Source organism: Dasypus novemcinctus, chromosome 1 (assembly GCF_030445035.2).
Source record: "Dasypus novemcinctus isolate mDasNov1 chromosome 1, mDasNov1.1.hap2, whole genome shotgun sequence".
Lineage (NCBI taxonomy): Eukaryota > Metazoa > Chordata > Mammalia > Cingulata > Dasypodidae > Dasypus > Dasypus novemcinctus.
Genome location: NC_080673.1, coordinates 77,100,224 through 77,115,319, shown reverse-complemented (window position 1 = coordinate 77,115,319; position 15,096 = coordinate 77,100,224). Strand labels below are relative to the sequence as shown.

At 36.3% G+C, this 15,096-nt stretch overlaps 1 protein-coding gene across 2 annotated transcripts in view; it reads right to left on the bottom strand.

Moving 5' to 3' along the window:
• Window positions 1-15,096, bottom strand: part of TNIP3 (TNFAIP3 interacting protein 3) — a 52,496-nt gene that overhangs the window by 20,628 nt on the left and 16,772 nt on the right. The window contains exons 2-6 of one of the 2 annotated variants that reach the window (XM_012530610.3): window positions 11,713-11,799; window positions 8,598-8,678; window positions 6,951-7,016; window positions 4,931-5,062; window positions 2,861-2,983 (exon numbers count right to left, since the gene is read on the bottom strand). In XM_012530610.3, coding sequence (XP_012386064.3) covers window positions 2,861-2,983; window positions 4,931-5,062; window positions 6,951-7,016; window positions 8,598-8,678; window positions 11,713-11,799 — 489 coding nt within the window. The remainder of the gene's footprint in view (window positions 1-2,860; window positions 2,984-4,930; window positions 5,063-6,950; window positions 7,017-8,597; window positions 8,679-11,712; window positions 11,800-15,096) is intronic. The other variant, XM_071214897.1, reaches the window with a different exon arrangement.

The following is a 15,096-nucleotide window of genomic DNA, read 5'->3' as shown; positions in this document are numbered from 1 at the left end:
TTGTGGGTCTTGCTATATTTGAATTTCCTGGTCTAACTTTCATGCTATTCAGACTTCTAGAAATTTTGCAAATGAGTCATAAATGGAAGGTGAGTCTAAATGACATTCATTCTATCTTGGGGTTTTCCAACTTCCTTGAACAAATACCCATAATGTACTCTGGAAGAGTTATTTACCATCAGCAAGCTATGCTGAACAGATCTACACATCTTCCAGTGGTGAGATATCAGACAAATTAATTTCACCTATGGCTGGCACTAGCTGGCTAGCCTCAGGTAATTTCTCTTACTCTGGTTAAACACCTGGCTTCTTTTCAAGACCTTCATGAAAACAATGCCCTTGGGTACTTTATTCAAAGCAAATAAAAGTTGAATTGATCACACACAGGGAAACATAGTTGTGTGAACTTCTGAAAACCATGTGTTAATTACTAAGCTGACATTACAAATTTCCAGGCTGAATGGACTTGTGCAAGTAGGGTGGGCCCAAAATTCTGTGCTGCAGCATTATGTGCACAATCAGCCACCCAAATCAACGTTTTAATTTTCATTTATTACAGTGGTAAAAAATAAAGGAAAAATCACAGTTAAAATAGAAAAATAACAATTTCTCACAGTTCACTAGACACTACTATAAGTGCTGAATGAGGAAAAATTTCTTTACATCACCTTATAACTATGCTTTTAAAAATGACTGTTTAAGGTATGGATGTAAGGGATAAACTCTTGTCTGGCTTTAAGCATCATTTTATTTTTCCTCATTACTCAAAGTAATATATTATGTCTTTTAAAGAATGGTCTAGAATTGGCTATTGAACATATTATGTACTAGCTAATAATATCATTCATTTATCATTCCATCATCCTTCTCTCCATCCATCCAATAAATATTTAAGTATGTACTATGAATAAGGCCCTGTTCTAGGCACTTGGGATACAGTAATGAACAAAACAGACAAACGTCAAGGTCCCATGATGACTGCTGCCTTTGTGGATTCCTTCCTCCATCAAAATTATACATTAAATTATATTTCACTATGGCATTGTGAAAAATACGAACATGTTGCTATTACATAGTAATACATCTTATTTAACCTAAAATTTCATTTTCTCTTCTGATTTTTAAGCAAACTAAAATATGTTCAGGGGCCTCTAAAAATATTGTGACTACTGTGCCTATTTTGCCTAATGGAAAAGTTGGCCCTGAAAAAACCCAAGCATCATGAACTTACAGTCAACATTGGGAGACTGAAAACAAATAAGCTAAGTAAATGTGAGGTTTAAACCTACATCATGTAGTAATACGTTCTGAAGGTAAGAATGAAGCAGGAAATAGCATGTATGGAAGTACATAACTTTAATTAAGATAGTGAGAAAAACCTTCTTTGAGAAGATGACATTGTTTAAAGACCTGAATTTTACTCAAACTAATTTTTCTCATTAAGATTTTGTGACTACAAACACCAGAATTATATAATAATTATTTTTCTAACTTTTAAACTTTCTCTTGACTATATATATAGACACACAAAGATGAAGTGTGCACATGGACATAAGCAAAGAGCAGAGCTCTTGGATGTTCTAATTTCTACAACTTCATATCCTTACGCTTAGCCTACCTTTAGGAACGTGAGCCAGAGAACGTAAGGAAACATAATAATATATCAAAAATGGGAGGGATTTCAGGTGTCATCTCAATTATCCTTAGTTCATCTAACTCATTTGTGGAAGGTTTTCCAGTGAAGAAAAAAAAGAGGAAATATACAAGTTTGCCCTTATTGTTTTTTATCTTAGAGGATAGAGGAGTTCTTTGTTTATGAAGTCATTCACCACTTTTCCATTTCCTGTTGAAGAATTACTTGTCCCTCAAACAGATCAGATGGAACATCACAGTTTGTAAAGCATCACGTCAACTACACAGGCACATACTCAACACTTTGGGTTTTTTTAAATGGCACCTTGGTATACCGTATTTTGCACAGGTGGCAACAGCCCAAAATATAGTACTGAACATGTGGTCAAGGCAAGCTGATCGCCTACTCTTGTCTTAGAAGATGATTTCTGTGATTTTGGCAAAGAAATATCTAGCTTGAATGATGCAGAGCTTCCTAACTCAACCATGCACTAGAAGGATTTCTCTGCTCCGCATATGACTTGGCTCCTGGAAAAGTTAATTTCCAAAGGCTTAATTTTTTCCCTACTCAACATGTCAGCTATTGTTTCCCCAAGCAAACTAAGCAGTTAGTACATAAAACACAACACACATACAGAAACTATTGTCATCCTAGCAGTTATAGACAGGCCCTTGAACAGTTAAATTGGAGCCAGGGTATAAACATTTTCCTAATAACCTTGACTTTTTCTTCTTACCTCCTCCTCAAAAAAGGTAGGTTTTAGGCTTATTCCTTGGAAAGGACACTGTCTTAGCCTTGGGTTTGGCATTTAGCATGCTTCCATACGGTCTGAATCATACCCAGTTCCGTAGTGATAATTTTAAAGAGCAGCTTGTTTCCTCAGGAAGCTTTTGTGGTTGACCAAGAGATACGTTATTGTTCGCTAACATTCACTTACTTTATGTGGTTCTTCTAACTAAAGCAATGTTGCTTACCGTCTTCTATAATTTCGCCTCCTTTTCTTTTTCATGTTGCTTCGGTGCTGGAATATACACTTTTTAAAGCCTCCTTAGCCAAGTGTGGCTGAAAGTTGCAGATAGAATGATTCATAAAATTACAGGGGATCTCCATGAGCAAGCCCCCAAGACTAGGAGACGCACTGCAATGTAGATTTTATTGTGACTCTCAGTCAGGACCTTTGTACAGGAATCTATTATTTGATCTCTTACTCTAGATCTGATCTCATACCTTATTGAGGCGCTTTATTTCACATTCATAATGTTCCTTCTTCTTGTTCGCAAGAGCATTTTTTTCCTTCAGAAGTTTATTTTCTTTCTTCAATTCATGTAATTCTTCATTTAGGTTTTCCTTCTTAAGTAAAAAGCAAAAAAGCAAAATCAATATCCATAAAATACAGATCAGATGATATTACAGAGATCCTGACGCATTAGCTGCTATAGGCAGACAGAGGGATCACTCTAATTGAAAAAGAATCGGCTAGATTTTCACTTATTATGCCATTAGGGAAATATTCTCAGGGTACAGGACAGGTTAACAGTCAAGAAATATTCTTTTTACCCTAGTGCTACTTAGACATTTCCTGATCCCAGATAAAAGATATCAAAATCCTTAACCCTCACTTTAAGGGACAAATGGGTCTACAGAATAAGCTCGTTACTCTAACAAGGTGATGGAGAAGCAATTCAATTGTAGTTGAAAGTTCTTTTAATAGGTATTATTACAACAAAAAATAATAAATTTCTCAAAGCCTGTTCCTGTATCCTTCTGCAGTGTAGTGAGGAGGACAAAATTTCAGGCAAAAAAGACCATTTATCACAGACAGTTATTTATAGCACTATAATAGAGTGATTCTTATCTTTAAAAGGTAGTGATCAACTAGCCCAATTGACAGCTCTCATCTCTGTTTTTGTTAATCACAATGAACTACAGAGTTTTATGGAATCGAAGCAAGGTCAATTGCTTAGACATGAAGTCTCTGGATTCAGACAAAATCTCTCATCTCCTAATTTTATATTCTAGATAGTAAACTTTTGTGGAGTGAATTGGATTCTTTGATGATGAATAAGATTAATATTTTAACTTAATAAAATAAATATTTCAGAATTTAGGAGCCTCAAAGTGAGAAAATAGCTATTACATGTGTTAAAGTATGTTAATTTAGTAACACTATTTTCAATACTATTACAATGGTCCCAACTGCTACATGGGAAAAATACATGGGTGAAAATGGCAAAGGAAATGACTGTTAGAAAAGGAATTGCTAAACCTTGTTTTCCACTGACTTCCTGTGACAAAGACATCCATAGCAGGGGAGGACAATTTGGAGGGGCATTCTTTTCACTGATTGATGATATTGCCTGAAGATTTGTGCATGTTTTAAAATAATTTCACATGATTCACATTACCAGCGAAATGACTTTGCCTGAGAATATTTACATCTCTTTTTTTTCTTAATTAATATTTTGTATTAATAAATGAGAGGCCATTAGTTTGACTTTCCTTCTATTTTCTGCTATATCCATGGAGTTCAATAACTGAAAGTAAAACCAGAATGAAAGAGTCTGTTATAGGAGAAACTGTCATCTCAGTTGTCATGGTCTGGTCCTTTGCAGGTATTAATGGAACCTTAGACTCTGGAGACTGTGTTTTTAAGTTCCACTCCACATGTACTACTTTATTAGCATTTGCAACTCAGCTAACTTCTTTTCACTCCAGTTTGTCATCTTCAGAATGGCAAAAATCATACCTTCCTTACAGCTGGGCTGAGAATGTAAAGTGAAATAATGAGGGTGAAATACTTTAAGAAGTGTTATGTTTTTGTGATTACAAAAGTAATACTCTTTGTAATGTTCCCTGTAAGCTGAAAAGCTGCTGTCCAAATACAAGATATTGCAATATTTTTATTAACACCATTAATAAAAAATAGACATGGAGGAAAACAAAATGAAAAATAGTAATTTTCTCCTGAACGCAAATGCCCTGGAAAGATATTACTAAATCTATGGATCAATGTTCTCTTTCCCGGTAGGACGTGGCAAATTACTGCGTGCCTATTTACGCAACCAGGAGGAAGAGGGCAGAGCATCTCCTTCCTTCTCCTTCCAGAGAAGCGCGGTTTTTTAGGGCTCTCATGGACTTGCGTAACCCCTGCAGCCTCGCGCATCAGTCATTGTGGAGCAGTAAGTCTGATTTTAGTAAAACGGTAAATTTTTAACAGGAACCACCGCACCCCCACCCCCACTCCAGGTTTCAATCAGATCACTGGGGAGGGGGGTCCTGCTCCTGAGGCCCGCTCACCTCTTCGCGCCGCCGCGGTTCCGGGGGTAGGTCACGCTGCCGCTCGCTCTCTCTCTGACACTGGTGCCGCTCCTTCTCCAGCATGCTGAGGAATCTTTCTGATGTGTCCAGTTTCGTTTTCAGCTCTGCGACCTGAGGAAATGGTTCAGAGACTGTTGCAGCACCTCCTCTGAAGCTTACACAGCTTGGGTTTATTCACAACCCACGCACTTGGGGACAGAAACGCCTCATTCCTGGGCATCTCGAAAGAAGAGGTTCTCTTTCCCACCGTCCGTAGCACAGATCAGGATATTTGCATTTATAAAAAGGAGCTTCATGGGCCCAGAAAACAGAATACCTGGCGCTAAAACCGCCCTCTGGCCTTCCCTCGTTCTGCCAAACCAACGGCACTTCAGAGGGAGTAAATACTATTACACCAGGGCCCGCTATGCTTGTCATCTCATTTTCAACTCTCAAAATGTGCTTTGCATGATCTTGAAAGGGCGGCGAGGGATAAGGGGTAAATAAAATATGACCACACCAGAGAAAGCAGACGTAGTCTTTAACTCATCAATAGCCTGCAGTGCTTGGCCTCCTAGTAGATGCCAAATTAGATGTGAGACTGATAATCAGCCTGTGAGAAGAGCCTTGGAGATGGACGTTTCTTCAGAGACAGAAATTATACCCATGTTAACTGTGACTCTTCACACACCTACAAGCCATTTAGGAGGGCTGTTCACACATTCTTCCTCACAATATCTTTAAAATTTGAATATCTTTAAAATTTGAAGATCCAAAGTACCCCAAGGCGGAGGCAGACTTGGCCCAATGGATAGGGTATCCGCCTACCACACCTAGAGGTCCGTGGTTCAAACCCCCAGCCTCCTTGACCCAGTGTGGAGCTGGCCCATGTGCAGTGCTGATGCGTGCAAGGAGTGCCGAGCCACTGCAGGGGTGTCCCCCACGTAGGGGAGACCCACGCGTAAGGAGTGCGCCCCGTAAGGAGAGCCGCCCAGCGCGAAAGAAAGTGCAGCCTGCCCAGGAATGGCGCCGCCCACACGGAGAGCTGACGCAGCAAGATGAGGCAGCAAAAGAAACACAGATTCCCCTGCTGCTGATAAGGATAGAAGAGTCACAGAAGAACACACAGCGAATGGACACAGAGAGCAGACAACTGGGGTGGGGAGGGGGAGAGGAGAAAAATAAATAAATAAAAAATAAATCTTAAACAAAACAAAACAAAAAAACACAAAGTACCCCAGGGCACATGTTGCAAGGTGACCTGACCATGGCTGGCTTAGTTGGAACATTATGCTCCATCGTCTACATTTCATACTTTTGGGTATCAAAATGGGGAAGAAAAGAGCAATGCTGCTGAATTACTCACTTGTGGTCCAGGTTCTGAATTCTGAATTATTTAGGGGAATTTACTTTTTATTTTTTCTCATTGATGATAGAATGATTTTAATTTATAAATTGACTTTTAACTATTAAAGGATATTTTCTCTAAGACAGATTCTTTCTCACCAAAGCAAAAATTCTTGGCAGTAAACATGCTTTAGAGAGAAGAGGGGATGCCCCCTTTTCCTCACACTTTCACTCTTACCACTTTTCGTTTCTTTATCTGTGGAAAATAACATATACAATCTAATTAAAGTATTAGAGAGCTTGCCTTGCAAAAACCACTGAACTTTAAACCATCCCTCACCTCGCATCTAACCTTGTGTATTTGTGGCTGCTCTTAAGAAAGCTGAGGTCAGGAATACTCTATGGGGCATGATAAATGCACATGTGAACCCTGGAGCATGTACCATGTTTTACAATTTTCTTTAGCGAAGCTCAAGACATTTCACTGACACTGTTCATTAATCTTCAGTACCAAAAGACCAATAAAGAACTTAACACCCTTTTCCCCACATTATTCAACAGTTGGATATCCATTGATATCCTCAAATAGATGCAATCAGTGAGAGTCTCCACATACTTGGTCCCACCAGGATTACTGATTCAAAGCAAATACCCAACAGAGAGAAGTAGTTACCTTTCTTTCATATAACTCTTTCATACTTCTAAATTGGTGATCCCATTGCTGGTTAACTTCCAGGAGCTGAAATTATTAAGTTTGATGAATCAATAAAATATTTATGCCCATTTGGAAATTTGGCAAAGCAAAATTACTTTTTTGAGGTTATTGAAATTTTGGAAACATCAGGCATAGACAGTATTTCTTTCACTGAGTTCTGGTTGCATTTTGATGATTTAATTGGACAGACCTTTTCATAACTAGTTCACATATGAAAAACTTTTAAGTCTTTTAAGTCTTGGGTAAAAACTTTTTACCTTGACTAATGAGCTGAATGATTGATGAGTCCCTTTTAACTTTTCTTAGTTATTTGAATTTTCATCTTCTTTATTTAATTCGGCCAGAATCTGGCAACAATTTTTAAGTATTGATGGGTTTTTGTATGATTTATTAATATACAAAGAGTTGTTTTGCTATATCTTTCTGTATTTTCTATGTGGCTAACATTGGTTATTATAATGAAATATTTCTTACAGCTTTTTAAAATCACAAGTTATATTAACAGATTCCAGACCCCATTAACTGGTAATTGTTTACTTGCAATAATATGCTTTTTAAAATTATCAATGATTTGTAATACATTTCCAAATAATGAAGAAAATCACCTTTATTGAAGTACAGATTTTCAGTAAATGATATTTTTGTCACAAGACAATATTCTGAAATATTTTAGGTTGCAAACAATTTTAAGATTTTAAAATTATGTGCTAAATGGAAAGAGTAATGCTGCTGTATTACTCATATACTATGATCAGTTTTTAGTTTTCCTTTATGGGAAGTTTGCAACTTCCTACATTAAGAGACATTTCAACACTTATCAATATGGGCAAACACCCAGAAGATAAAAAATAGCAAGACTCTCTCCTAATTAAAATACAAAATGCCTAATCCAGAATAGCAATTACTAGGTAACTTTTATGCTGGAAATAGTTCTGGATGTTTAGTATAAAACTATGCAATATTATTATATAAAAAGATCTGCTCTGTTGAGATTTTAGGAATTAATCTTTCTGAGCTACAGTAACATTACTCTGAAAGTAGTTGTGTAATTTTCCAGAAGGGCACAATATTGTATGCAGTAGCAAAGAGGAATAGAAGGCACCATAAAAAAGAACATGAAGGACAAAACACCAAGAATGATTTAGAAAAGGAATTTAAAAATAGAAACATATACAGTACTAAAGTTATTACACTTTTCACCTATTCTGTCAAAAATTGAGTTGAGGTTCTAACATTTTTAGACTCAGAAAAATAGAATTAATGGTATATTATCCATCATAGTCCCAATAACTTTCTAGAAAAACATTTTTATGACAGCACTGTGTTTGGGTATACAAACACTGAAGTTATAGCATCTTAAGTCAAATATACTAAAAACTATGTCATGTCGCATTCATCATCATATAAACACAGAGAATCAGTGAACAAGATGTGTGAATAAGAATAAAGCTTCTTTCCTCAAAAAATGCAATCCCAATTTATTTCCAGTATTTGGAGATAAATACTATGAACCAATTACAAAAATAAAAAGGAAGGTTATATATCCTGTTTTACTCTCAGCATTAATTCATGGCACATTTGGGTCAACTTTTATTTCTAAATTACCTCTTTCCTCTGCTTTTCCAAACACCTTATCTTACGTTCAAGAGAATTCGTCAAGTTCTTTTTTCTTGATGATTGAATACACTTTAAAAAAGAAGATTGAAACAAGATAATTTCCAAAGTAGATAGGAGAAATACTGTACTTTGCAAACCCCATGCATTTGGTCAACTCTAATATTATTTAAAGAAATGACTGATTCCAGCAATATCAATTCTCATACCAGTAGTAGTTGGTAAAAACCTGTGGATTGGGAGCAGGTGTAGCTCAGTGGTTGAACACCTACTTCTCATCTATGAGGTCCGGTTTCAATTCCCGGTACCTCCTAAAAAACCCATATTTAAAAAATATAAAACAAAATAGTTTAGACTCCTTTAGATGAATTGATTACCAAATTAATAATTTCTTAAAATTTAAATGTATCTTTATAATAATCAAGGCAGAAAGCAGAATTTCATGGACTTAGATTTCAATCTTTTCCCAAGGTACACTTCACAGTCTAATGGCTTATAGAAGTCAGGTATGTTTCGTGGATATATTTTAGGTTTTTATGTGATTAACAGTTTCCAATAAGTCATTTTGGTAGATGTGCCCATGAATATGTTGCTAGAAATATTCTGAATAGTCACCCTGGCAAAAATCAGAGGAGTCATAGAAAAAAAAGAAAAAAGGAGAGCACGTACAGCAAAAATGTGTTAAACTGATTCCAAGGCTAAAGCAAATTTTCTACCTCAATAACCATGACACAAGTAAACTCATGCAGATTATCTGTTACTGTGCAATTCTAACCAGTCTTGGAATAAAGCCACTAGATTGCATATTTAGAGTAAAAACAAATCATTTGTTATAGTGAACATTTAACTAGCTTTCTTTTAGAAAATTTTTTCAGGTGGCAGGTGTTCATTTAAAGAAAGTACAAAATAGCTGGAAACTCTGCTTCCAATCTGCTTAAATTGACCACTAACAAAACCCACTTAAGTAAAGGATTTATTTCCCTATTGTAACTCAATTGTCTTACTAGTCTTTCATCTAAGTCGAATAAGTAATAGAATGAGTCAGACAATTACAGTAATACCTAAATCTGCTATTCAGTTTCAGGCTCAGTAGTTATTATGGACCATGAAATTGCTTAAAGATATTCTTGGATAATTAAGACATATTTTCAAAGTATGTTGGTCTTTGCCAGAAACGTTTACAATCAATTAGCTCTTTTGAAATTATCATGGGATTTCAAGGACTATTTTCTTTAGAAATTATTTGTAAATAATGTCTGCATTGTCTATCTTTCCTGTACTTAACATATATATCCCTTCTTTAGCATTTGATGATATTTTATACCTCTTTAGATATTATTCCTTAGATCTCTCAACTTCTTATTTAGACCCAGTACATAGATAAGGTCACATTTTAAAGGAGACATTCTTCCATGGATCATTAAACTCAGAATGATCATAATTGAACTCGACCTCAAGAAGCTGGTTTGGCGGATCACCAAGAGTGACGGTAAAACTCAGGTGGCAAGTATGCTGGGTTCTGAAATTGGGTCTTTCTGTTTCTTGGAGGGCTTCCAAGACACTGATTCCATTTTATACTGGAACAGACTAAACATTAGGTATATTTGATCTGGAAAATGCCATGAGTCAATTTTACTTAATGCAAAAAGGAAGAAGTGAGACTGAATTTCAGACCAGTTGCTCTCACCACAAGAGTGCATCAGAGTCACTCCAGGAGCTTGGTAAACCTAAGGCACCTAGAACACTAAATCAGAACTTCTGAAGGTGGAGAAAGGACTGCTCTATTTTTAACAAATTTCTTGTTTTTATGATTCCTACTAAAGTTTAAGATTCCTCATTTCAGACTAATGTTTGGCACATGAATTTTTGGTCTTCAAAAATTCTCCCCTCTATTCATGATGTAGACAAAATTTGTGACGCTCAAACATTTCTACGTTCCTGACTTCTGGAAATTCATTCCAGAAGTGAGGCAATCAGAAAATGTGCGTTTTTATTTTTGTTATCATAGATAATTTTCACTGAAAAAAAGATAGAATATTTTTACCCTAGATTTTTATTTTATAATTAAGTATTCCAGAAATGCTAGATATTAAACCTGGAAAACAATCTATTTGTAACTATAGAAGTACTATTTTCTGAAACTCAGAAGTAATACGCATTTTAAGGGGGTAGGATAGAAAACACAATGATGAGAATTGCTTGTAATTTATAATACATCATCAGAAATTTCTCTTGTGATTGGTCACCATTTTAGTATGGTTCATATGTTTCAGGTGTGTATTAAAATGAAGTAAAATCAAGCAAATAAAAAGGTCTGATGAAAACTTTTAATTCGGATATGCTTTGCTTTCCACTTGCTAATGAAGGCATCTGCTATTGTAATAAACATAAAGACTTTATCATTGGTTCTAAGAAGAGCTTGGTTACAGAACAGTTACTTCTAAAAAGTATAATTTGTGTGGTTGTATCTGGGCATTTCTTTCTTATTTACCAAACACCCATATAACTTATAAATATTCAAGTTTTGGCATTGCTCAATTAAATACCAAAGTGAACAAATGAGTTCCACTTAGTTTCCCATTATACTTTGGTTTTCACTAAAATACTTAAAAAAAGCATTTTCTGCCATTCATTCATTCAGTGTCTATTGTACCACTCTAATCTAGTAGGAGGCAGTAACTGAACAGAACTTACTATATCAACTGAATATATGTAAGTGTTTTACTATAGATATCTTATTGCTATAATATGTTCTTTTTCTAATCATCACAGGGTAGGTTCCTTTTTAATTTTGGCATTTAATCAAACTCCTCTAAATCAAACATAAAGTATAGAACCCATAGAATTTGGAAGCTGAGAGGTACCTGGAGAGGATTTAAACCTTTAATTTTATAAAAGAAGAAATGTAGCACAGAGGCATTAAAGGAAATGCAACAATCACCCAGATACTTTTTCATCCTTAAATAACCTTGGTCAAAAATACAGAGCAGCTCTTAGCCATAGAAAGAAAGTTAGTCATATTCTACTCTTATTACTTACACATTAACAATTAGAAATGCTATTGATGCTAGATATGGTCAGTTCATCCCCTAGAATGTGCTCTTACCTCTGTGTGCTCTGTAGAACTCTCTGCACCACTCATTTTAGCTGTGCCTTGTATAAAATGTGCCAGGGAAGCTGTTTTTCCTGGAGTCTTGGAAAGCAGAAAGAGAAAGAGAAAAAATATATCTCTTATGTTATTCTTCAGGGTGATATCAAATATATAAAAAATATATAAAAAGCCTACAGTTCATCCATAATGGAAAATAGCAACACTTTTTCATTAAAAGCAAACAAATGACTCTGCATGTGAACCACACAGAATAAGATTATAAGCACAGCAACCGTGTTTTTAACTTTTGTTCTCTTCCAAACAGGGATTTCCCAGGATGTCTCAAGTAGGCAGGCTGTGACTAAGATGTGGGGCAGATTAGCCTTGCTATAGTATGTAAATTGTCATTCTTCCTTTACTGGCAATTTCTCCCACTGGATGAGGAAGTTGCAGCAGAAAGCCTGGGAAAACCAAGTCTTCTCTCAGTAACCTAACTGCTATAACTTTATCGTTACTTCCCAGAGCAATTAGGTAACTGTTGACTTTTTAACAGCTTGATTTCTTGCTTTCCTATAGGCAAGATTTTCTGGCAATACGTTCTAAACGTGAGCTTAGCTGTGTAGAACTTAATGACTCATAGATAGTTATATAAGTGCTACTAAGTCTTACAGAACTAAAAGAGAAAATAATTAATTACGAAGAAAAATGGGCACTTGTTTGCAAGGCTAATTCATACTGACAGCAAGGTTGTTGGTTAAAAAACGTTTCTATAGGTCAAGTCCAGATTTTCTCCATGACTCCTTTGGAGTTAAATCTTTTTCCTACTATCATTTTAGTTTGAATTAGTTGACTACTGTTATTTAACAGGGTTTGAGGGAAGAAAACACTAGGAAGGTTATTACTGAAAATATCTTGGAAATTACAGAGATTTGGAGCTGCACAAATGGACCATGATGGAGCAGAAGACCCTAAATGAGTCTTGGAGGACAAGGAGCAAAGGAAGAGAAAAGAACACCTGAAGGGCAGAATATGTTGTGGAAAGGATTATAGAAAGAATCTGAAGTCAATAAGTTAATTTACATTCTTCTTTAGACTTTTCTATGGGATAACCACATATATGTAGGATACAGCCTAAAAAATACCAACTCTTTAAATGTCTAAGATTTGGCCTTCTCTTTTCTCCTTAATATCTCTCACCATTCTGAAACTCTCAATCTGAGCTCCAGCTCTCTGAATTATCCCCAGTCCCGAAATGACTCCTGTTGCTCTCCATCCCTGTGCCTTTGTAGATGCTGTGCTCTCTGCCTACAATGTCCCCTCCCTTGGTCTTCCACCCAATGGGATGGCCTGGAAGACCCAGCTGTCTCTCCTGTCCTGTGATCTTCTACTGTCCTTCTCTCTCCAGCCAAGCAGGGCACTTTACCAAGAATTACAAAGGTTTATTTACATGTTCCTGTGTTTATCTCTGTATCCACAGGACTTAGTGGAGTACATGGGAGAGCAGGCATTCAACATTTTTTGTTCAATTAATGAATCCCTGTATAATTACATTACACACTGATTGGGACTGAACTTATGTCCCCCATAAAGACATATTCAAGGTTTGGCCAAATTGAATCAGGGTGAGCCTTATTCTATTTGACTGGAGCCCTTAGAGAGAATTCAGGCACAGTCAGAGAAAGCCATGTAAAGAAGCCAAAAGTCAGAAGAAGGCAAAGAGGAGAGAGAGATGGCCGTGTGAGAAGGGACTACTGTCATCAGACTGCTCCAGACTCTGGGAAAAAGTATGGCTTTGTAGACATAATGATTTAGGACTTCTAACCTCCAAACTATGACCCAATAAATTATCTACGTCTAAGCCAACTTGTTGTGTGGTATTTTTCATAGCAGCTTTGGGAAATAAGACATACACCAAATTTATAAAGTTTTTGCTAGTTTTTGTGCTTTTTACATTTTGTTGGATTTTTGATCTCTTTTGGATTAGGCTTAAGTAAAAAGGTATTGACACTGACATTTCCTTAAGGCAATATTCAGAAATACAGGTGGGAATCAAATTTTTCATTCAGAGTTCTAGAAGTAAAAGTATGAGTCACATGTGATCTGGTTTCATGATATAGAAGCACAGCTACCCTGGAGAGTGATACTTCATTTACATGAAAGTTTGCTCATCAGGAAAAAAATATCCTATAGTAAAAATATTTTTCTTCCAGTAAAAATGAAACTTGGTTATATATAATTCGAGGTTCCCTTAAGCCTTACTTGGGTATTCAGTAATAAAACCCAATGTATGTTGTAACTATGACCTAGAGAAATGGTTTGAAAGAACAATCTCTTGCTGGGAAATACTATCCTTGCAATTGTTCTTTTAAGTCTCCCCTGTAAAGATATCTTTAATGTGGACTTATTGCTAAGTGTGATAGCTTCTTTTGAACAGAAATCCTATACCATTGCATTTTTCACCACAATCTCTTTGCCTCTTCTGCTATACAGGTTAGCTCACCCAGATTTTCCATTAGCTTCAGGCAGCCTTGTGGAGGTTTAAGGATAAATGATAACTCCTCTAGAGAACCCCATGTTTGGTTTGATAAAAATGGAACTCTGAATAGGCCAGTCCTAGGAACTGGACAGTTTTCTGTTATATATGCCCTATTCTTACCACCACCCCCTCTCACATGTGCTATAAACTTCAAGAGTTTGGCTTTTACACGTGTTTTGTCATGAGAAGTATTACTAGCTGAAATAGCTTTAAGAGAAACAGAGATGTGACTCCATGTTTCCAAGGATTTTTGAATAGTCCTCATTTCTTTTTACAGTATGTAGCAGTTTGATATGGCTATTAATTCCAAAAAGATACTGGATTATGTTTCTAATCTCATCTGTACCTGGGCATGACTTAATTATGATTAGGGCATTGAGTCCCTACCTCTTGGTGGGTGGGGACTCACAGATAAAGGACAGAGTTGGAGCTTTTGATGCTAGGGTCTCTGATGTTGGAGTTTTGATGTTAGACTTTGATGCTGGTCTTAAGCTGGAGTCTCAGGGAGAGAGACAGAGCCGTTCGCTTGCTAGTCTACAGCTGACCTTATGGAGAGAGGCAAAGCCTAGAGAGCCTCATAGTCTACAGCTGACCTTGTGGAAAAAATAGATGAGCTGAGCCCAGAGGAACCCAGGAAGCCTGAACCCTGGCAGGTGTCAGCAGCCATCTTGGTCCAACACATGAAAATAGACTTTGGTGAGGGAAGTAATTTATGCCTTATGGCCTGGTATCTGTAAGCTCCTACCCCAATTAAATACCTTTTATAAAAACCAACCAATTTCTGATATTTGCATCAGCACCCCTTTGGCTGACTAATACATGTTATTAGCAATACTTTTATTGAATATATTATCTAACAACTC